The sequence below is a fragment of the Enhydra lutris genome, unplaced genomic scaffold, assembly GCF_002288905.1.
Source record: "Enhydra lutris kenyoni isolate GAN:26980312 unplaced genomic scaffold, ASM228890v2 scaffoldscaffold119, whole genome shotgun sequence".
Taxonomy (NCBI): domain Eukaryota; kingdom Metazoa; phylum Chordata; class Mammalia; order Carnivora; family Mustelidae; genus Enhydra; species Enhydra lutris.
In genome coordinates this window covers 592,398-614,283 of record NW_019154203.1, presented here as the reverse complement: position 1 = coordinate 614,283, position 21,886 = coordinate 592,398, and the positions used below count along the sequence as shown (strand labels likewise).

At 48.0% G+C, this 21,886-nt stretch overlaps 1 protein-coding gene across 4 annotated transcripts in view; it reads left to right on the top strand.

Moving 5' to 3' along the window:
* LOC111139804 (IQ motif and Sec7 domain 2) overlaps window positions 1-21,886 on the top strand; it is a 76,801-nt gene that overhangs the window by 5,610 nt on the left and 49,305 nt on the right. For 3 of the 4 annotated variants that reach the window (XM_022492206.1, XM_022492205.1, XM_022492209.1), the window contains exon 2: window positions 18,774-18,803. The exons of the other annotated variant lie outside the window; for it this stretch is intronic. In XM_022492206.1, the coding sequence (XP_022347914.1) occupies window positions 18,774-18,803 (30 nt within the window). The remainder of the gene's footprint in view (window positions 1-18,773; window positions 18,804-21,886) is intronic. 4 annotated transcript variants of the gene reach the window in all.

Below are 21,886 nucleotides of genomic sequence, written 5' to 3'. Positions count from 1 at the left end.
GAGAGGTACAGCGACCTGCCTGAGGTTACACAAGCTCATGGGGCCCAGAAGTGTCTGGCTTGAGTCTGTGAGACACCATGGCCTCCCGCAGGCAAGGTAGAAAGACTTTAAAGACACTCCAGGCACAGCTCTGGCCTCCCCTCCACCCCCCGGCAGAGCTCCAGATGCCACTAGTCGAGTCAGGGTCCGGCTCCTGATTGCCGCCTAGATTTTTGCCACAGTTTCCTCTCATAGATGCCTCCCCTGCTCTTGCTCCATCAAGCTTCTGGTAACACACAGCTAGGCCGAGCTTTCTGCAGGACTCCTCCACCTGCCACCCAGAGCCCTCTTAGGATCGGCACCCAACTCACCGTTCTCCTCTCGCCTCTTCTCCAGGCCCCTTCCCATACACTGTGCTCCAGCCAGAAGGGCTGGCGTACCCCCTCATTAGCCAGCGCAGTCTGCTCATGGTCTTGCGGTCTTCACTCATGCTGCCTCCTTCCCCTGGGCTGCTGCTCCATCTGCTTCCCAAGGCCAAGCTGCCCTGTCCCCTCTCCCATGTTGGTTTGTTGGTTTCCCTCTCCCATGTTGGTTACCTCTGGCCCTTGAAACGAGCACTTTGCCCTGGTTCTTTGTTTGCATCTTGTGTCCTCCCTACTGGATCGAGAGCTCCTTCAGCTTGAGATTGAACTGACACGTATCGAGAGCATGTTGCCTATGGCAGGTGCTCTGGGCATGAGTGAGAGAGCAAGCAGCTTGGAAACATGCAGCACAGCACACATTAGCTGCCCAGGAAACAGTGAATAGACAAATGAATGTCAGATTAAGCCTTGGTGCACTAATGGCCAGAGGTGCCTCTGTCTTTCCTCATTCCAGGGCTCTGGTGGTGTGAAATAACTCCACTTCAGAATCCTCTTGGCTCCTGTGTGGCCTTGTCCTCATGCTCCCAGGAGTGGTTTGGCCTCCACTCTTTGGTGCTTTTTGCACTCACTCATTTTTCCAGTTGGTAGGATGTCAGGGTGGCAGAGTCAGACAAAACTTTGGGGACGCCGTGGCCAGTCCACTCATCGTTACCTCTCCCTCCCACACTGTGGCCATGTCATACCATGGTCCTGCCCCTTGGTGCAGGATCTTCTGCTCTGAAAGGAGCAAAGAGACATGCATAGGACCCATGCACAGTCTGCCCAGTCTAGTGGAAAGTGACTTATTTTTCATCAAGTCTTTATTGGGTTCAGACCCTGGGCCAGGCATGGGGTCTTAGAGTCAAAATAAGACTCAGCCCCTTTGACTCTTTTCCTGCTGTGTTCCCTGGAAGAAGGATAAACCCTGGTCTTGGAGAAGGATGATGAGTAAATGACTGGTTTCCACTTTTGATGTAACTCACGTAGGGCCAGGTAGTTTGCTAGTTACTCCGACTTTCTCCTGGAAGTTATTTGATCTCTCTCCAAGCATCCACATTGAAAGCATTTATGTGGGGAAGCCTGTTCTCAAACACTTAAGAGCCAAATCTCTCTAGGGGCCTTAGCAGTCAGGGAAAATGCAGCACCATGGAAGGAGGACTTTTCTCCAATTCTGGGCAAGTCACCTAACTCTGAGAGCCTCGGTTTTCTCAAGTAGCAAATGAGAAAACTATGTTTTCTGATAGAAAAGATTCATGTTGCACCTCTCCCCACCCCCACCCCGCCGCCAAATATATCAGAAAATTGCCTCTCTGCCTAATATACCCATCAAGGCTCTGATCAGGATGGAAAGCTGAGAGATAAGGATGGCAAATAATCTGTGGGGCTACCCTGCCCCCTAGAGGTGTAATGTAGCAAACAAAACAACTCGGCCGGGATCCTCACTGCACATCTTCAAAACAAAGGTAACAAGCCAGAGCCCCATGGGCTCATCAGGATGAGTCCTCTAATATTTTGGAAGGAAATTTATCCCAAATAGCACCTGATATGTACCATTTCCCTAATACCGATCCATTTCTTTGTAGCTATGTGATTTTTATACCCTTTTAAAGGGATAATATGACCGCAGATCTGGGCCTTGTGATTTCCTGCTGGATTCTAGGATGCTGCCCTCACCTGAACAAAGCCAGTATTTTCCTCTCTATAGCCACGTTAGAATCACTGTCATCATATCTGTGATGAAAAGTACCTAAATCGTTTTCCCTCCCCAAATTTCCCTTAGAACAGTGGGAGGGAGGCAGTTGTCCATCTGATGGGCTGGCCAGTTCCTAAATGGTTATGAATCTTCTCATGATTATTGTGCAAATTAAATAAGATGACATAGGTGAAGTGTTCAGCACACGGTGTCTGCTTCCTTAGCCAGAAGCATTATTATTATTATTAATAACTTGGCCAAACTCTGCTGCAGAGGAGCTGGGGGGAGAGGCCATATGGGAGCTTACTGCATTTCTGAAAGAGAGGCCAGTCCAGTGAATGTTACGAGCCTAGTACGTGCCATGTCTTGTACTACTGCCAGCAGGAAGTTCTGTGGTTAATATTACTCAGTTCCCGGATTCCCGGCATTCACAGTTGGGTAGGGAAGATGAATGTACTGAGGTTTCCTGTGGGCTAGAGGGGAACACAGGGGGGCTGTGGGTACCCAAAAGAGGGACATCTACCTAGACCATCAGGGAGAGCTTCCTGGAAGAGGTGATGCCTGAGCTGAGACTTGGAGGATGAGTAGGAGTGAGTTAGATGAAGAAGGACAGTATGTGGGTTGGTGGAAATGGAGAGCAAAAGGGAAGCTAAGGCAGAGGGGACCGCATCAGTGAATGTGCGGAGACATGGAACCAGCTGGGTGTGTGGGGGAGGGGAGCACTTACTTTTATGAGGTCAGTACAAACTGAAGCACAAACAGCGAGGCAGGAAGGGTCTGGAGGAGGGTCTGCAGGGCCAGCCAGCCCAGATCAGGAGGACACTTGAATAGCAGGATGAGGAGCTTTATTCTATTGGGAATTGGGAGCCAGGAGAGGGTTTTAGATTGAGGAAAGAGGTGCTCATTTTAGAGTGTGGGATGATGTGTTGAGAGCTAGGTTCTGGAGAGATCCCACGAGTGGACAGATTGGAGGGCATCCAGTGAGGAGGCTAGTGGGACAGTCTGCATGAGAGATGATAAGGCCTGATCTCAGGCTTAGAGATAATCTACTGGAGGAGAAAGACAGTGACAACATGGGGGCAAGAGCCGTGACAGGGGTGTGTAGACAGCTGCTGGGCCTTGTTCGTGACTAGCACGATTTCAGTGATCCCAGCATAAAAGCCAAGAAACTTGAGCCAGAGGGACCCTGAAAAAGCATCCAGCTCAAGCTGTTCATTTCACAGATGAGAAGGGTGAGGCCCAGAGAGAAAGGACTCGTCTGAGGCAACGTGTGAGTTGAAGAGCTCTGACCAGAAGAGTGACGCTAATGTTAGTGCCCATGTTCAAAGGATCATCCCTCAAAAGTGCAGTTTTATGCCTTGAAATCCTGGGAAGGTTGCAGGGCCCATTCTCTCTGTGTCCTACAGATGAGAAAACCTGGGCTTGAGGAGGCTTGATGACTTGCTGGGGAGGAAGCCATGAAGAGGAGGCATCCCTCAGAGAAAGGGTCTCTTGCTTTGATGGCAGACAGACCCTCCACCCTGTCTGGCTCAGCCCCTCGGAAATCAGATCTCCTAGATTCACAGTGAGGGAGAACGCCCAGATTTCCCTTTCTCCACCCAGGCCCGCCTTTCTCCCTGCTGCTCTTTGCCTTTGAGGTCCTCATTAAATGTAATTGAGATAGCTCAGAGGCAACTTTCGGCCTGAGAGCCAGGCCAGTCACCCCCCTTTTTTCTGTTTTCATGGGAGAGGGCAGGCTTGTGTCTGTCATCACTTGGGTGCCTATTGCCTTGGGCAGAGCATCTCCAGCCCGGATGCCTTGGTTTTGAGGCCCCACTGTATGATACACAAAGAATGAGCTTTGGAGATGGAGAGATCTAAGTTTGTCTCTGTTTTGTTTTGTTTTGTTTTGTTTTGTTTTGAGTGTAGTGGACACACAATATCACACTTGTTTTCAGGTGTAGGACACAGACTCCACAAGTTTACATGTTGTGCTGTGCTCCCCACAAGGGTGGCTACCAGCACACAGACCCAAGTTTGATTCTCGGCTGCGCCCCAGCCCACTGGAGGACCTCAGCTATGTCATCTTGCCTTCTCTGAGGTTTAGTTTCCTTGTCTGGAAAATGGCATGATAATGCCCATCTCTCAGGATTAACTGAGATCATTTCAATGGCATTCCCTGATACCCCTAGGTGCTTAATAGTCATTTTCAGGGGAAGAAAACACATGAAATCATTCAAGATTGTGCCAAAGTACATGCTCTTATACATTTTGTCCCTCTTTTTTTTTTTGTATTTTTAAAAAGATTTTATTTAATCATTTGAGAGAGAGAGAGAGAACAAGTGGGGTGGGGGAGGCAGAGGGAGAGGGAGAAGCAGACTCCCCATTGAGCAGGAAGCCCCAACCAGGGCTCAATCTAGGACCCCGGGATCATGACTCGAGCTGAAGGCAGATGCTTAACTGACTGAGCCACTCAGGTGCACCTCTTATACCTCATTTCTATAATCATGATATTACCTGAGATTCTTTAGTTTTTAATAGGCTTTAACTCATCCAAATATTTGGATAGCACATCATTAAAGTAGGACAACTTTAAGTTTAAAAAACAAAACCAAACCAGTCCTTTCCTTTTCCTTCATGAAATCTCCCACAGACAGTGATTTGCAAAATTTCTTGCCCGGCAAAGATTTGTGTCCCTGGAGAACAGCTGTATTTCCTCCTTCCTAATATGAGGCTATCATGGCTCATTGTATCTCGCTCTTGTTCCCCGGCTACCGGCCAATTTGAAATACAGTTTGAGCATCTTTGTTGATCTCTTTTTCTGAGTCCTATTTTCTAGTTCAATTTTTTAATTCTTTCTTTATCTGTGTTATTGGAGTAAGCCACCTCAAATCCTTTGTGACTCAGGCAGGTATAAATAACTAATTGGTGTAAATAGTCAAATGAATGGAAGGCTGGAGAGGCTGGACAGACGACCGTGGGGCTAGAAGGGGACTGGAGGGCCATACAGGCTGGAGCAGCTGAGAAGGTACCCTCACCGACTACTGTGACTCCAGAAGGAGTTGAGGTGTTCGTTGGGGGCATCCTTCACTAGCCTGTCTCATATCTGCTCTAAAAAGAAGGCTGCACTGGAGAAGAGGCCCTCACATCATGTGGAATCATCACCGTCCCTCTTCTGTCCATTCCGTAAGGGAGACTGAGGTCCAAAGAAAGAGGAGGGGCTTGTTTTTTTTTTTAAATTAAGTTAAAGCTGTACATATGCATAATTTTAAAAAGGCAAATACTGGGCAGGAGGCTGGCTGGTTCAGGCAGTAGAGCATGCGACTCTTGATCTCTGGGCTTGGTGGGTTCTAGCCCCATGTTGGGCAGAGAGATTACTTAAAAATAAAACATTAAAAAAAAAAGGCAAAGATGTATATAGTAAAAAGCCTATGTTTCCCTATTCCCCCCTTCCAGCCCTCAGAGGTGACTGCTTTTACCATTTAGGTTTTCTGGTGGTGATTTCACATCTCTAAATAACATGCTTCAGTGGTTATTTCTTCATTTATCAACTTTATATTTTTTAAACATTTTATTTATTTATTTGAGAGAGAGCGCACTGTGAGAGAAAGAGATCACAAAAAGCAGGGAGGAGGTAGAGGGAGAAACAGACTCCCGCTGAGCGGGAAGCCTAGTGCAGGGACCCTGGGATCATGACTGAGCCACCCAGGCGCCCTTCATTTATCAACTTAAACGTTATTTACTGACTTCTTTCTACTAGGACAAATGAGGATCTAGCTTCTTTACAACACCTGACTCTTTATCTCCCTTTCATAGATTGCGATAGTTATACTACTACTTTGGTTCCTCTGTTAGTTACCTTTGTAACTTTAGCAAGTAGTGTTTTAAACTACGGTTTCCTATTCCATCCATTTTCCACACTATCTCTTCACCACTTGGTCTCTAAGACATAGTTATTAGGGCCCCATCCTTCCTTCCCTCTCTCCTCCACCCTTGCACCTCCCACGTTCTGTGCTCAGTACTTTTGCATTCCACAGGGTTGACTGCATTTGCATTCTGTAATAATTAGGTCTTTGGTGGTTTATCCAGACAAACCGACCACCAATAATGCACTGTGTTCATGTGCTTAGGACTATAATTGCACCTCAGTTTCCATGGTCTGTTGTCACAATTTCTGTACTCCCAGGAAGATGTTCCTAGCGTCAAAATCAAATGCACCTGGGTGGCTCAGTCGTTAAACGTCTGCCTTCAGCTCAGGTCATGATCTCAGGGTCCTGGGATCAAGCCCCACATCGAGCCCCACATTGGGCTGAGTCGGAAGCCTGCTTCTCTCTCTCCCACTCCCCCTGCTTGTGTTTCCTCTCTCGCTGTGTCTCTATCAAATAAATAAATAAAATCTTAAAAAAAAAGCTCAAATGTATTTTCCTTTCTTATGCTCTATGACATGGCTCAAAATCATGCCACTGTTTACTTTGCTTTGTATTTGGGACCAGAACTTTCTTTCTCCCTTATTTGTTCGCTCACTTGCTCATTTATTTCATTACTGTCCCATGGAGTTCCTTGAAACTGCAGGATAATCATAGCACACCTTCTGGAGAGAGTTTGCTGGGAGATTTCGAGAAGGTTTTTTTTTCTTTTTTTTTTTAGATATCACATGGAAATATGATATGCATACAGAAAAGTGCTCATGTCACAAATGAATTGCTCAGTCAATTTTTACAAGCCAAATACACCTATGTAACCAGCTATGTAACCTATGTAATCAGTTCAAGGTCTGTTTTCCATTCACTCAATGTGGTACTCAGTGAGTCCGTTCAGTCAGATTCTTTTGATCTCTCCTTACATAATTTCTTTGGTAGTTTCTTCCCTTTCATTTTCTCTGTTTTCTCTTTCTGGAATGTCTGCCAGTTAGATGTGCAACTTCCTGGATTGATCCCCGAAGCTGCCTATCTTTTCTCTCATACTTTCTATCTTATAGTCTATGAATGAGTTAGGAGAAAGTCTGGTTGAGATGCCCTTACACCCCGACTGGCTTGTCCATTTGCTGGTTTTATTTTAGGTGAGACTCCAGGGGGCTGGCTATTATAATGGGTGCCCCCTGAATGCCAGAATGAAAAGCACTTCATCCTGGGGACACCAGCAGGCCCCTGGGGGCCCTAATTGACTGCAGATAGGTTCATTCCCTTAGCCAGGAGCTCTCTGATATCTTGCCGTGCCAGGTAGCTTGGATTCTGGATTTGGGACTTAGGGGAGCAGGGCAGGATTTCATGTACTTACCTTCAGCATATCCCCCCATTTTCAGATCCTGACCATTCCTGCCCTTCCTCATACCTACCATCTCCATGTCTGGAGTCTTTCTGGACCTCTGCTGGCCGGATTGGCTCCCACCCTGGCTGCAACCCCCTGAGTGGTGTCCCTGGCTCTCCTTCAACTATGAACACTCTCCTCTTTGGTTGTTTTTGTTTTTGTTTTGCTTCCAGAAATTTGTTGAAATTTCTCATCGATACCACTTTCTTCCATCCTCTTCACTGTTAGGACTTCATACCTTGTTTTATTTTTCACATTCATTTTAGTGGGCTCCCAGGAGCTCAACCCAGCCTCCTTTGCTTAGGCAGTAGGAGCAGGTAGGCCAGAGATGGGCCCCTAGTGCGCAGGAGGGGGCTTTGAGTTTGAGCTGAGGTTTCTGCAACAGTGAGCTGCTCTAAGCTGCTCCCCTTTCCACCCACTCTCCTCCCCATCATCACTGAACCTCCATCCCTCTGCCTCTAGCAGAGGGAGGCAGGAAGGGAGGGCTGGAGAGAGAACCAGTTCCATTTTCCTTTTCTCTCTCTCACTCCCACTTCTTCTTCTTTCTTTTCTTTTCCTTTTTTTTTTTTTTTTTTTTTGTTGTTGTAATGTCGAGCTGATCTGGGCTGCAATACCTGTACCTAACACCACCTTCCTGTTTTGGCGCTCCCCCTCTGACCTTGAATGATTGCTTCTTTCAGAAGCATTTCCCCCCCAATGCTCATGGGTGGGGGGAGGCGGAGGCAGTGGCGGGGGGGGGGGGGGCACGGGCTTGGGCGGCTTGGTGTGTAGGGGAGATTGGAGCCAGGTGAGGGAGAGAGGCCAAGCTCACAGGCTGGTATGGGAGATGAAGTGCCACTTAGCTCTGACATGACAGAAGGAAACCACAGCTGTAGCAGTTAAAAGCATTGGTTTTAGAGTCAGACCAACCCAGACTTGAATCTCAGCTCCACTGCTCATTAACTGCGTAACTCTAGGCAAATCACATCGCTACCCTGAGCCTGAGTATTCATATCTATACAATGGCAAGAAGAATAACCATCTCGCCCAGCTGTCAAGAACATAACACAAGCCTGAACCTTCGTAGGTGCTTAATAAATAGTCACTTTATTCTTTCTGCATTACTAGAAGGCAGAATAAGCGAAAGACCAAATAAAGCCTGCTTGACAGGAAGGAGCATGAATTGGGGGAAGGCAGCTTTTGACCTTATCACGCCCAGGGCTGAGCTCCCCAAGGACTCCCCAGAAATTACAGAACAATATACCCTTGCCTGGTATTCAAGGCTCTTTGTTGTAGCCTCTGCCTGTCTTCTTTTTAAAATAAAAAATGTGAAGTGGCACTTGCTTCATTATTTTCTGAGGAAGAAATTTAAAAAACAATAGCCAAACATTTCTTTGAAGTATGCAGCCATCTTCGTCATCATCCTCAGCATCCCAGAACTTGTTCAATGAATAGTGGTAATCAAGGACCCCTTAGGAAGAGTCATCACCAGCAAAAGGATAAACGGCAGCTGAAATTGCCACAGCCTTCATTTTGCTTCCCTGCCACCATTTTGGCCTTGGATGTCGGGTGGATCCATTACTGAAAGTGGCTTCATTATCCCCCAAGCTTTCTGATTTGTCCGGTGATTCATCTGGTTGTTCTCTCTTATTAACCCTTATGAGATTTTCTTGCGTGTCACCATTCTCTTACCCTCCTGACCTCTCTACCTCCCTCTGTGTCATTTCTAGGTCTGATTCTGGGCTCAGATTGGTCCCTTAGGCAGGAGTCTTCTTCTCCAGCTGAATTATCTTTCAAGAGGTTATTTACAGTCACTTCTCACATTGTCATGATTTAGGTGGCTCTTGAACTTGGGAGGTATCTTTGCCTCTCCCCGAGGGCTTTTCCATTCCCTGGCCATCATCACAAGTAAGTCTTTACACCATTTATGGTCTAGGAAAGCTCTTGTGTTCTCCTTTTGATCAGACCATGGCTCCACTCATCTCTCTAGCCATGGTCTTCCCTTCCTGACCAGTATTCAAGTTGTATTGAACTCTCTAGGGTTCCTAAGCTTAACAGACTTCTGTATGCCCCCATGCCATTCGCCAAGAATTCCTTTTTGCCCCTAAGGAGCAGATATCCACTTAACTGTAGAAGAACATCTTCTCTGTTCGCATTGTTCTAGGTGCTTGGACACAGTGAACAAAAGAGATAAAATCTCTGCCCTGCGGAGCTGATATTCTATTGTGTGTATGTTGGGGGGCGGGCTGTGGAGCAGGGGCAGAAAAGAAACAAGATGACACAGAATATGTCCTATAGTGGTCAGAGCTATGGCAAAAAAAAAAAAAAAAAAGCTGGGCAGAGGGGATGTGGAGTACAGAAGGCCCCGTCAACTCTACCATAACCAATATTTGCACAACGATTATTAAGCAGCCTTTCCTCATTTAAGCCTTTTCCAATGTTATTACATATTCTTTACAACCACAATCCTTCCAGCAACTCTGTTGGGTTAACCCTGTTGTTATCTCCATTATACTAAGGAGCAAACGGGGCCTTACAGATGTAAATCACATAGTTAATGAGGCCAGAGCTGCCACTGAGGCCTAGGCCCCTCTGACCCAAAGCCTGTGCTCATAACCAGTACGCCTATCTGTCCCTAGCAAACCTCACTGCAACCCTCTGAAGTTGGAATTACTATATCTATTTTACAGTTGGGGAAATTGAGGTTCGGAGAAAGGAATGGATTCATTCATGGTTTCACAGCAAATAAGTGGATTTGAACACAGATCTGTCCACCTCTAAGTGTTAGGCCTTTCTGTAAACCCTGAAGGCGCAAGGACCTATGGACTTACCTGCCCCTACTTCTGCAGGGCCCGTCAAGGTACCAGCTGAGGCCCTTGGCCCTCCCCCCGCTTCTCTTCCCACCTGTGGTTCATATAGAACCTTGAGACATATATGGACACTCCAGGCCACATCAAAGCCCCACCTCCCTCCAACTTCCCCTTGGCCACCTATTGGCCCTAGCAGATGGACCTGGATAATAAGACCACACAATTCTTGCAAATAAGCTCAAGAGATAGGAGCAGGGAATTCTGGGGTTCTGGGTACCTGGAGTGAAGTCTGGAAGACAGAGAGCCAAAGATCCTGATGGTCATATTCCCTTGGCCCCACAGACTCTTCACCTCATGGAGAGGGGCATCTGAAGTTTGGAGCCCAGTGTAGAGGTCTCTGTTTCCAGTATGGCCTATGGTGGTGTGATTTTTAAGAAGCTAGACTCCCAAGATCCTCCTCCTTTGGCTTCCAGAGCAACGTCCTTCTTTTGCAGTGAGAGGGGGTGGTGTTCCATGGGTCTGAGTCTTCAAGGCCTCTGGACAGTGGAGAACAGAGCCTTCCCAGCAAGCACTGCTGGACCTGCACTCAGACTCTCAGGTACCCTTCACAGTATTTTCTCCATGGCGTCTCAGTACATTTACCTTCGTTTCTTAGGAGCTTTTTAAAAAATTAGACATTTAATGCACTTGCATTAGAAAATGTAGAAGAACTCGGAAAAGTAAAGGAGAGGGGCACCTGGGTGGCTCAGTGGGTTAAAGCCTCTGCGTTTGGTTCGGGTCATGATCCCAGGGTCCTGGGATAGAGCCCCAAATCGGGCTCTCTGCTCAGCAGGGGGCCTGCTCCCCCCCCCCCGCCCGCCTGCCTCTCTGCCTACTTGTGATCTCTGTCAAATAAATAAATAAAATCTTTTTTTTAAAAGATTTTATTTATTTAATTGACAGAGACAAATATTTTTAAAACATTTTTAGTGAGTGCGTGTGTATGGCCTGTGAAAATAACTTTATACTGTTGATTCTGTCTCCTCACATTTTTTTTAAAGATTTTATTTATTTATTTGACAGAGATCAAAAGTAGGCAGAGGCAGGCGGGGCGGGGGAGGGGGGAAGCAGGCCCCCTGCTGAGCAGAGAGCTTGATGTGGGGCTCCATCCCAGGACCCTGGGATCATGACCCGAGCTGAAGGCAGAGGCTTTAACCCACTGAGCCACCCAGGCACCCCAAATAAATAAAATCTTAAAAAAAAAAAAGTAGAGGAGAAAAACATTACCCGTAATTAGAGCGCACAAAGACAGCCACTGCGAGCATTTGGTGTATTTCCCTTGTTCTTTTTATTCTTTTCATATAGCTGAAATGATATAGCACATACAATTTTTTCTTGCTTCTTTTCACTTGAGCATTTCCCGCATGTAATTGCATATTCTTCGCAAGCATTATTTTTAACGGCAGCTGATATACCATAATGTACTTAACCATCCACCAAATGTAGGGCATAGAAGCTGGGCCCATTTTTCCATTGCTTTAAGTCATGCTGCAGTGGGCAAGCATGCACATATAGCTTTTAGGGAACTTACAGCTTTTAGGGAACTGGCCTTGGAGAGGAACAATCATTTTCAGCTTATTTCCCTTTCTGGATGGTCCCTCCAACTGGGTCTGATTCATTCGGGTAGTCATTCATTTATTCATTCATTCCATCACCACATAGTAGCTCTGTATTTCTGTGGGCCAGACCGTGAGATCTGGGGGTACAGGCATGACTAAGTCACAGCCCTAGACTGCTTCTAATCTACAGGGGCTCCTAATCTACAGGGAGAGTCGGGCATGGAAATGGACACTTTCAGAACAAGTTTGATCGGGGCTGTGATGGAAGCAAGAAAAGGACACTGCGGGAGAACAGAGGAGGGCCTTCTCATCCAGCCTAGAGACATTCAGATAAGCTTTCTGGAGGAGGCCTTGCCTAAATGAGTCACTGAAGATGAATAGGAGTTGGCCGCAGTAAGAAGAGGAACTTCCTGTTAAACATAATGAGTTGAATAAACTTATTTATCTCTGCTGCTTCCCCAAACCCAACTGAAATATGAGTAAAGAAATAAAAAAGGTAGAAACACACAGGGTCTGGGATGCTGACCAGAAGTAAGCTATTCTGCCCAGAGAGCCCCAGAAATGCTTAGGATTCAGAGATGCTAGGAACCACAGAAGGCTGGGTGAGGTGTGGAATTAAAAACAGGGAGAATATTGAAAGTCTGTGAACAGACCTTCTTGTCCCTTCCTGGCCCCATCAAGTGAGGGACCTCACCCCCCCCCACCACCACCAAGCCCCATCTCTGCAGGTGGGGGTTGATTCTTTGGAGAAATTGAAGTTAAGGGGCCCTGGGCTTGGGGATATCAGGCACAATGAAGTGTGGGATGAAACAGGGATGTAAGCAAAGGGATCTGCATACCAAAACAGTGCGACCCCAACCTCCTCCCACTCCCCTACTTCTAGGACACCAAAGTCGGGAGCATACAAGAGAGCAAAGTAGTCTTCTCTGAGGAAACTAAAAGGCTCTAGAAAAAGGCCTCCAAAAGATGACACGTGGGAGTCTTTCAACAAAAGAACAGGCTTCAGCCCAGCAACTGTAGTGAAGCCCACCACTTGGCAAGCTTCAGCTATGCACAGAGCTTCCCATCTGCTTGTTAGTGTCATGGGAACCAATTGCCAAGGATCACCAGCCAAGGACCCTTAAGACAGGTATATTTGATTTTATGTTACATTAAACCTCAGTGCAACTGACATTTCACACACACACACACACACACACACACACACACACACACAAATGCGTGCGCACGCACACGGGCAAGTCTTAGGTAGCTAGAGATGATCAGATAGTACAAAGCTATTTGAACCAATAAGAGTGACCAAAAAAGCAAGCAAACAAGCAAACAGAAAACAAAGGAACTTGGAAGGAACTGAGGTCAGGAGGGAGGAGAAGAAACCTGGGAAATTAAAGATAGTGAGAGTCAAAATAAAGATTTCAGTGGGAAGGATTAGAAAATAAAAGGAGATAAAATATCCTAGGAGGCAGAATAACAAGATGAAGGAATAGACAACAGAAGAGAAAAGATGAGAAAATTGGAGGATCAGTTGAGGAACTCCAACATCCAACAACAGGAGTTCCAGAAATAGAATGGAGGAAACAGCAGGAAGGAAGGGATCAAAGCCAAAATACAAGAACATGTCCCAGAACTGAAGGAATGCAAATCCCACTGAGTAACCAGCAAGATAAAATGATAAAAAGACCCATACCAAGGTATGTCTGTGGAATTGCAGAATGCCAGGGATAAAGAGAGGATCCTGAAAATTTCCTGGGGTGGGGGGGGAGAAAAACATACCATGCACAAAGTTTCAAGAAAGAGAATGGCATTGGATTTCTCAACAGCAACACTGGAAGCTAGGAGACAGTGGAGCAGTGTTCTCAAAATTCTGAGTGAACATAATTTCCAACCTAGAAGTCTATACTCAGTCAAATTATCAATCAAGGCAGAGAGCATAAGGAAGACATTTTCAGACAGATGAGGTCTAAAGATTTTATGTCCCTGGCCTCTTTTCTTAGGGGAACACTGGAGAATGTGCTCCAGCAAAATGTGGACCTAAAGTCAGAAAAAAAGGCCAAGGGATCTAGGAAATAGGAAATCCAACACAGAAGACAGGTGAAAGGAATCCCAGAGTGCTGGGCAGGGACAAGACCCTCCGTGCACCCTTATGCGGTCTAGAGAGCACCCAGCCTGAATTGCAGTTGGGACAAATTCTCGAAAGGAAGAAAGAAGAAAAGAAAAAATCTGATGGGTTATCTGAGGTGTCAAAACACATTGAGAGGAGAAATGTATTCCCAACAGAGTTCGGGGAAAACCAATCATAGATATGAAGAAAACTAAGCAAGCAAAGTCATCACCATCAATACCAGGAAAAAAGAAAAGTTGTATGGGAAATGAAATACAGTTACCGCACATACTATGGTAAGCTTGTTAGTATGTTAGTACGTTAGGAGTGAGCAGGGGAGGGGAAGAGTGGGGCAGTGGGAGAAGCAGGATCCCTGCTGAGCAAGGATCGGTCCTCCATCCCAGGACCCTGAGATCATAACCTGAGCCAAAGGCAGCTGCTTAACTGACTGAGCTGCCCAGGTGCCCTGCCTGGGTTCTTTAGAAATGAGAAGGCAAATACCTGAGCAAGCAGTTAAAAGAGATGAAGAGGGTTTGTCTCTGACAGTGGGGGTCAAGGGTGGGAAGGGAGTAGAGTGAGGAATTTGTGTTTTCTATTATAATCCTCACAGTCCTTGTGACTTGAAAATCTGCATACATTTATTACACAAAAAAATGTAAAAGGACACACAAGAAAATAAATTTCACAAGCAGATTAGCAATATAATATGAACATATATTTTAGAAATCTGAAAGTGAACTCAGAAAAAAAATAACATTGAAAAGGAGTCTCATTCTGTTGAGATCCTTTCACAATTTGACTTTTAAAACTATTTCACATATCGTTGTAACACAGTTAAAAGACCTAGAGAGGGGCAGGAGTGTTCCAGGTAGCAAGTACCAGATGTGCTAGAAAAGTCGATGGGAGGGCAGAGTGAGATGGAGAGCTTTGGAGTGCTTGGGCTGAACAGGCAGGGAAGTCAATGGGGGGAGTTACTGAATACTTGAAGCAGGAGAACCATGTCAGCTGATTTGCATTTTAGAGATGTTCTTTCAGCAGTGAGGAGAGAGTGCTCCACTAAGGAGACTTGCAGTTAGACTAGGTGATGGCTAAGAGAGAAGGTCCATGGCTACCCCAGGATTGGTTCTGTGCTTTGCAAGAGACCTGTGAGATCCGTGGGCTAGTGTACCCACCTCTTTCTCCTCAGGGCACTGCTGAAAGCCCTGTTCACAGTTGTCCTTCAAGCCTCCTTTAAAAAAAAAAAGATTTTATTTATTTATTTGAGAGAGAACAGAGAATGAGAGAGAAAGAGCATGAGCAGGGGGAGGAGCAGACTCTTCAATGAGCAGGGAGCCCAGTGCGGGCTGGATCCCAGGACCCCAGAATCATGACCTGAGCCAAAGGCAGATGCTTAACCTACTGAGCCCCTCCTTCAAGCCTCCTTAAAAAAATCTACCTCCATGGGTGTCCAGTCTCCTTTCTTTTGACACCCAATTTTTTAGACGTGTTACTCAACTCAAATCCTGACTTGAGGACCAGTCTTTCTCTTTCAGGTAACTTTGCATGTCTCATTTTTGATGTATTTTTGTTTATTAATTTAGCTCTCAGAGGATCATCTTGTTTATCTAATTCCAGGATCTTAGGGCAAAGCACCTTATTATTTCCCCACACACTGTTTACAGGAGGCTCAGAGTACCAAAACCAGAGGCAGGAAACCAGTCAGGAGGCTAAGGTAGGAACCCCAATGTGGCAACTCAAGGGCTTACATTCTTTTCAAGTATTCCGGCCTATTGTCCCCGTAAGTCCCTCAAAGTTTCAGAAACTTTCAATATTTTGCTATTTATTGTCCCATCTGCCAAACTGCTTCTTGTACCTGGAAGCACAGTGTCAAAGTCCTTGGTCAGGGGCTCTTGGCTGGCTCGGTCAGAAGAGTATGAGACTCTTGATCTCGGGGTCATGAGTTTGAGCCTCACATTGGGTGTAGAGATCACTTAAAATCCTTGGTCTGATTTCATGGCCAAGTTTTAGGTTCAGAAAATGTGGTCACTGTACTCACAGCTTTTAGTAAGTTACTGTTTATTGAGGACCACTCCTAAGGATAAGAATTGGCCCAACTAAACCTTTTGAGACTGGAGTCCTAAGGGGCCTTTCATTAGGAGAAGACTGTGGGAGTAGCAGGAGAGATGGATCTCTTCTCCTGACATGGATTGATAAAGAGAGGCCTGGTACCCCAAGTCTTTGGGTCTCTATGTAGGCAGCTGAACCCAGCTGATGCAAAAGAGAAACTCTGGCATTCTGAATAAATGAAATATTTTAGGGTTAAGGTTAGGGCCTAAGATTGTCTGGAACTCAACTAACATAGCCCCATTATTTATAGATGAGGAACCAAGGTCCAGGGGCAGTGACTTATCCAGGTCTGCACTGTCTCCCAAAGAATGGTCCTGGGATCGAGCCCCGCTCAGTGGGGAGTCTGCTTCTCCCTCTCCCTCTGCCCCTCCCCACACCTGCTTGTGCTCTCCCTCTCTCAAATAAATAAGTAAAATCTTTTAAAAAAGAGAGAAAAAAATGCTTTTGGAACAGAGGTGCATATGTGATAATCTCTCTGAACAAAGAGCCCTGGAGAAGAAGATTCTGTCTTGACATTAGGGAGGTAGGATAAGGGAACTCATCTTAACAGTGTGTATGTGCCCAGGACTGAGCCCCTGGTACAGTGGAGGGTGGTGGTAAGAGCATGAGTTTTGGGGTTTATGCCAAGATCCCCTACCTGTATGATGTGTGGCAAATCATTTTGACCTCTCTGAGTCTCGGTTTCATCATCTTAAAATTGGATGAGCAGTTCCCATATTGCAGGATCAAAGAGTCTGACCCTGTGCCTGGTGCCTAGCAGGGGCTCAGTGATTATTCACATGCTGATGGCAGTGATTATGTAGGTTGCTTATGCTCTAAAGAAGATTCGGGCAAGGGGGTCCACCTGTGAGCTCCTGGAAGGTTCCTATTCATTCCCAGGTCTGGGTCTGATTAAGTGTGTGCTGGGGGTTAGGGGTGGGGTGGGGTATCCGAGAAGACAGAGCCTGCTTGGAGCAGAGTATTAGTGTTAAGGAGGGTGGCTGAAGGGTTTGGCCTCAATTCTGTTGACAGTTGGGGAGCCAGCGAAGTCAGACCCCTCCAGCCTGGTCCCTATGAAGAATTGGGCTAGGCCTCAGAAGCAATCTTGCTGCTGCAGAGTGAGACGGAAAGTTTTAATAAATGCAAAAAGGTGCTTTGTGGCCCTGGTCCTCTGTCCCTTTAGGGAGCTCTGAAGGCTAAAGGTTAGTGCTACTGTCCGTGGCTGAACATGCACCACGGCCACGCAGACACTGTGCTAGGCGGAGCCTCACAGCCTCCTGATGGAGGGGAGGGGTTCTCTCCCCCACCCCATTTTCCAAGTGAAAAAGCCAAGGCAGGGCATAGGGGAGTGCCTTCCCCAGGATTATGTGGCTAGCAAGTAGCAGAACTGGGCACTTCGGTGGCTCAGATGGTTAGGCTTCTGCCTTTGGCTCTGGTCATGATCTGGGTCTTGGGATCAAGCCCCACTTCTGGCTCCAGGCTCGAGGGGAGTCTGCTTCTCCCTCTGCCTCTCCTCCTGCTCATGCGCTCGCTCTCTCTCTCTCTCTCTCCCTCCGTAGCTCTCTGTCTTAAAAGAATAAATAAAATCTTAAAAAAAAAAAAGCTGGGCATGCTGTACTCACCCAGTTAGAGCTCCAGCACCCTGAGGCCTGCCTGCCCACCAGCCCCGTGAGGGCTCCATTCACTCTTCTAACACATACTCCCTTCTGAGGTCCACCTCCTCTCCCTGTGCATCCGTCTCTCACTTTGCACCCAGCATAGATGATGCTCCTCTCACTGAGGTTGAGTCTTGGCTCTCTCACCTGAGGACAGAGCCCGTGATGTGTTTTCTCTTCTCCCCAGGGGAAAAGGTGGGGCAGGGAGTGGGGAGGGGTGTAAAGGAGGAGGAAGAATACATAGGGGATGAGAAAGGCTGCTTCCCACACTTTCCCACTTCTTCCAAGTTCCTTGGTCTCTCTTCCTCCCCTTCCCCACCCCCAAGGCACCAGCTCCACTGTCTAAGTGCCCCCCCAACCCCACCACACACCCCGCTCTGAGGAAGAGCAGCCAGAAGGGCGTGTCTCAGATTTCGCTCATTCCCTCAGTTCCTTCAAAGCTGTCCTCCACTCCATTCTCTTCTCTCGCCCTTCCTTCACCTCTGAGGGGGCCTCACAATGAAGAAGGCAGACCAATGTAGTAGAAAGGAGCCCAGTGGCTGACTCACTTACCCCCTCAGCCTCTTTCTCTTCATCTAGAAAATAAGCAGTTTGGACCAGGCAATTGGCAAAGCCTTTTCTATGTTGTTAATAATACCTGGCATTTGTCTGCTGGGTTACAAAGGGCTTAATCATCCCAACAACCCTGCCAGGATTGGCCTTGTATTCCAAGTGGGGAGGACTGAGGCTCAGGTCCTGAGAAGGGAGGTGGCTTGCCTGGGTCACTGGGCTGGTATGTGGCAGAATGAATATCCAAGGGTAGGTCCCTCTGTGTTTAAAGCTTGGGCTGTACTCTGGCCCACAGCTGCAGGCTGTCTCTCAGCCACTTGGATTTGGGCCTCACTTCCCCCTCTGACCCACAAAGCCCCAGGTGGTTGGTTCCAGACTCCTCTCTGACCTCACCACCTACCACTCCTCCCCTTGCTCCGTCCACCCCAGGCACACTGTACCCCTTCCTGTCCCAACAAGCCAGGCAGGCCCGTCACCATCTCCCAACCTTCGTGCTGGCTCTTCTCTGCATGAAATACCCCATCCCTCATATTCGTGATATGTGTTGGGCCATGAGGCCGTTGTTTAGGGCACAGGGAGAAGCAGTATCGAGAGCATATTGCTGATTGTTGATTTTTTTTTTCTGTTTCCCTTTCAGATCTGATGGTGAGAATTCCAGGACAGTCAGGTCAGTACCCCCTTTCTCTAGTAGCAGTTGGGAGATGGGACAGGGATTGGGGTGGGGCCCTCTGGTTTGTTACTTGGGGAATCCATGGGCAGGGGCAGGGGTCGACCCCAGGGGTTTTGCCCCATTGGTATTAGGAGTGGGTATGGAGCCGAGTGGGAGGGCTAGGGTGAGTGTGGCAGGCATGGGCAGAGGGGTGAAAACTGTTCCTCAGCCTTTCTGACCCTAGCTCCTCTGGGCTGGTCTGAACTCTAGAGGGACTCATGGCTGCTGCCCCGGTGGGAACGCCAGCCTACAGAGAGGTTGGCTCTGGACCTGGGACCTTCTCCATCTTCTCCTTTTAGGAGAAGTGGGCATGAGAGAAGGGGGGCTTCCCTGGTCTAGCACTGGTGCTGCGCCCCAAACTGCACTAGCGCTTAGTGGTGGGATCCAGGTGGACTTCCGCTGGGACACACTCTACACATTATAAACATACCTTATGGTGACGAGGGCACATTTTTTACTTACGTGCTGGCTAAAAAGGGCTTACAGGCTTCAGTAAGTTGTCACGGTGTGATCAGTCTGCCACTTGGGGAGGTAGGAATACAACTGGGGTAAAGACAAGGGCTGTTTGTGCCTTTCTGGGGCCTTAACCCATTAGAGGCTTTGTGAGGTCACAAGTATCAAGGATAGGGTCTATATGGGAATGATGGGGGCCCCAGGCTAAGGCCCACTCACTCTCAGCATCTAGGCCAGGGGCAATGCGGTGGGCCTCTGAGATGAGAGGGACCCAGGCAACTGAGGCATGGGATGGGTACACTGAGTCCCAGCCAGGGCTACATGGTGCCTAAGTAGCATACACAGTGCCTTTGTGAAGGGTGGAATCCACTGAGTGGATCGGTGGAAGAATGTTTCCTTCCTGCTACCACGGGGTTACCACGGGGTACCAGGGGCTACCACAGCCTCTCACCAGGGTTCCCAGCTCAGTGAGCAGAGCACAGGTTGCATGTCAGCCCCCATTTGTTCACAGCCCCCATCTTGGCTATGAACCCTTGCACAGGGCACAGCTTGCCCAACCGTATGCAGTGGCCCAGGTCTGGCCATTCAGGCAGTGTGGGAGGGGGACTGAGGACCCCAGCATCCAGCTGGGAGTGCATAATGAGACACTCCGCTTCCAGGCAGGGGCCCCGGGATGAACACACTGATAACTAGGCCCAGGGTAGGGGCTGTGGCCAGCAGGAAAGCGGGGGACCGTGACGGAGGCAGTCAGGCCTAGCATCCCGGCAAAGAGTACATGACAAGATGCGATTAGTCCCAGCATGCAGCCAAGGAGTACAGCATGGGCACAGCCTGTCCTAGCTTTTAGGAAGGTACTAGTCTGACAAAGGACACAGATCCCACTGTCCCACTGCAGGTTTGGAGAAAGACAACGGGGCAACACCACTGAGAGCCCTGCTACTTACTCGTCAAGGAACTTGATCAAAGCCATCTCTAGCTCCCAGCTCTCTGCAGCAGAGAAGTCCCTGGGACCTAGAGCTCGGGGTGTTTACTAATGATGCTAATCATAAGCCACGATGACATGCATTGGGCCTTTACAACTTACAAATGTTGTCAGGGCCTTCCTTTTGTTTGATCCTCCCGGTGACACTGTAGGAGGGACCTGGGCCGGCTTTATCATCACTGTTTTACAGTTGAAGAAACTGAAGCTGGGGCTGGGTGTGGGTTTTGCCTACAGCCACGCAACAAGGAGATGGCTGGGCCAGGATTCAAACCTAGGTCTGCCTGGCACCAAGCCCGGAGCCCTGCCCACGCCACCACTGCGGGAGCTCTTGACAGCCTTGCAGATAATAATAATCCTTCTCATCATCATCCTAATATTAGTAATAATAGCGGTGATCATTTGCTTCTTACATATTAAGAACTCTGAACATGATCTTATTTAGTGCTCACAACAGCCCTGTTAGATGTGTTTTGGGATCCCTGATTTACAGATGAGGAAAAGGAGGTGCCCCAGAGGGTCAGCGCCTTGCCCAAGGACAGAAGAGCAAGAGGTCAGGGTGGAATCCCTCTGGCTCATACCCTGTGCTGTCTGCTTCCAAAGCCAGCATTTGTTTTATTAAGGCATACTTCCCGAATCCGTCCTGGGCCCACCATCCAGGAGACTACAGGGGCCTTGAGGACTCAGCATTTGGGAAGCAAGGGTCACATTCAGGCTGTGGAAGGGTCCTCAAGCATAGCCCCTGTGGGGCAAGATCTGGCAAACATGGTGGGAAGAGCCTGGAACTTGGAACTGAGGGCTATGAGCAGGGGCGGCAGGGGAGGGGGCGGCGGCATGTGAGGATGCTACCAGGACCTCACCTAGATTCTTGAGCTCACTTCAGTTAGGAGTCTGGGAGAGCTTCCTGGAGAAGGCAGAATCCGATCTGGGCTGTGGCAGACTGATAGGCTGACTCTGCATGGAGGCTGGGTGGGGGTGGGGTGGGGTGGGGTTCACATCCCTGGAAGTGGAACCAGTGTGCATCAGAAGTAAGGACAAGATCAGAATGGGTACGGTGGGTTGGGCTGAAATAGATCTGGGCAGGAAAAGAGCTAAAGTTCAGAACACGGACGAGAAGGGAGCGGGGGTTAGGTCAGATACCGTCTGTCATCAGTGGGAGCCAGGGAAGGCTGGCAGGGAGAGACTGGACTCTGCAGGGTAGCAAGGGCAGTGACTGGATCCGGGCAAAGGGCTCTATTTATGGCCAGGTCACTTTCTAGCTATGTGACTTTAGAAAAATCTGTTCATCCCTTGGAGCCCCCAGTGTCCTCATCTAATAAAGGTCGTGTGTCTGTGTGTGTAAAAGGGAAAGGTTTAGATGGGGAGAAGACACGCCAAGGAGAGGGGCTAGGCCTTGGCTATTTTGACAGCAGAACAGCAAGGAAGGAGCAGGGTCAGTAAATCGAAAAGCCACTGAGGCCTGAGGGCTTCTAAGTATGGGGTGCCAGAGGAAGTGTGGAGTCTAATTAGAGCTGAACAGCTGGTGTTGCGTGAGGGCTGTGGGCAGAGGAAGGTGCCCGGACTTCCTGTGGATTTGTGAAAAGTTGTCAAGCATACAGGCACTCAAAAC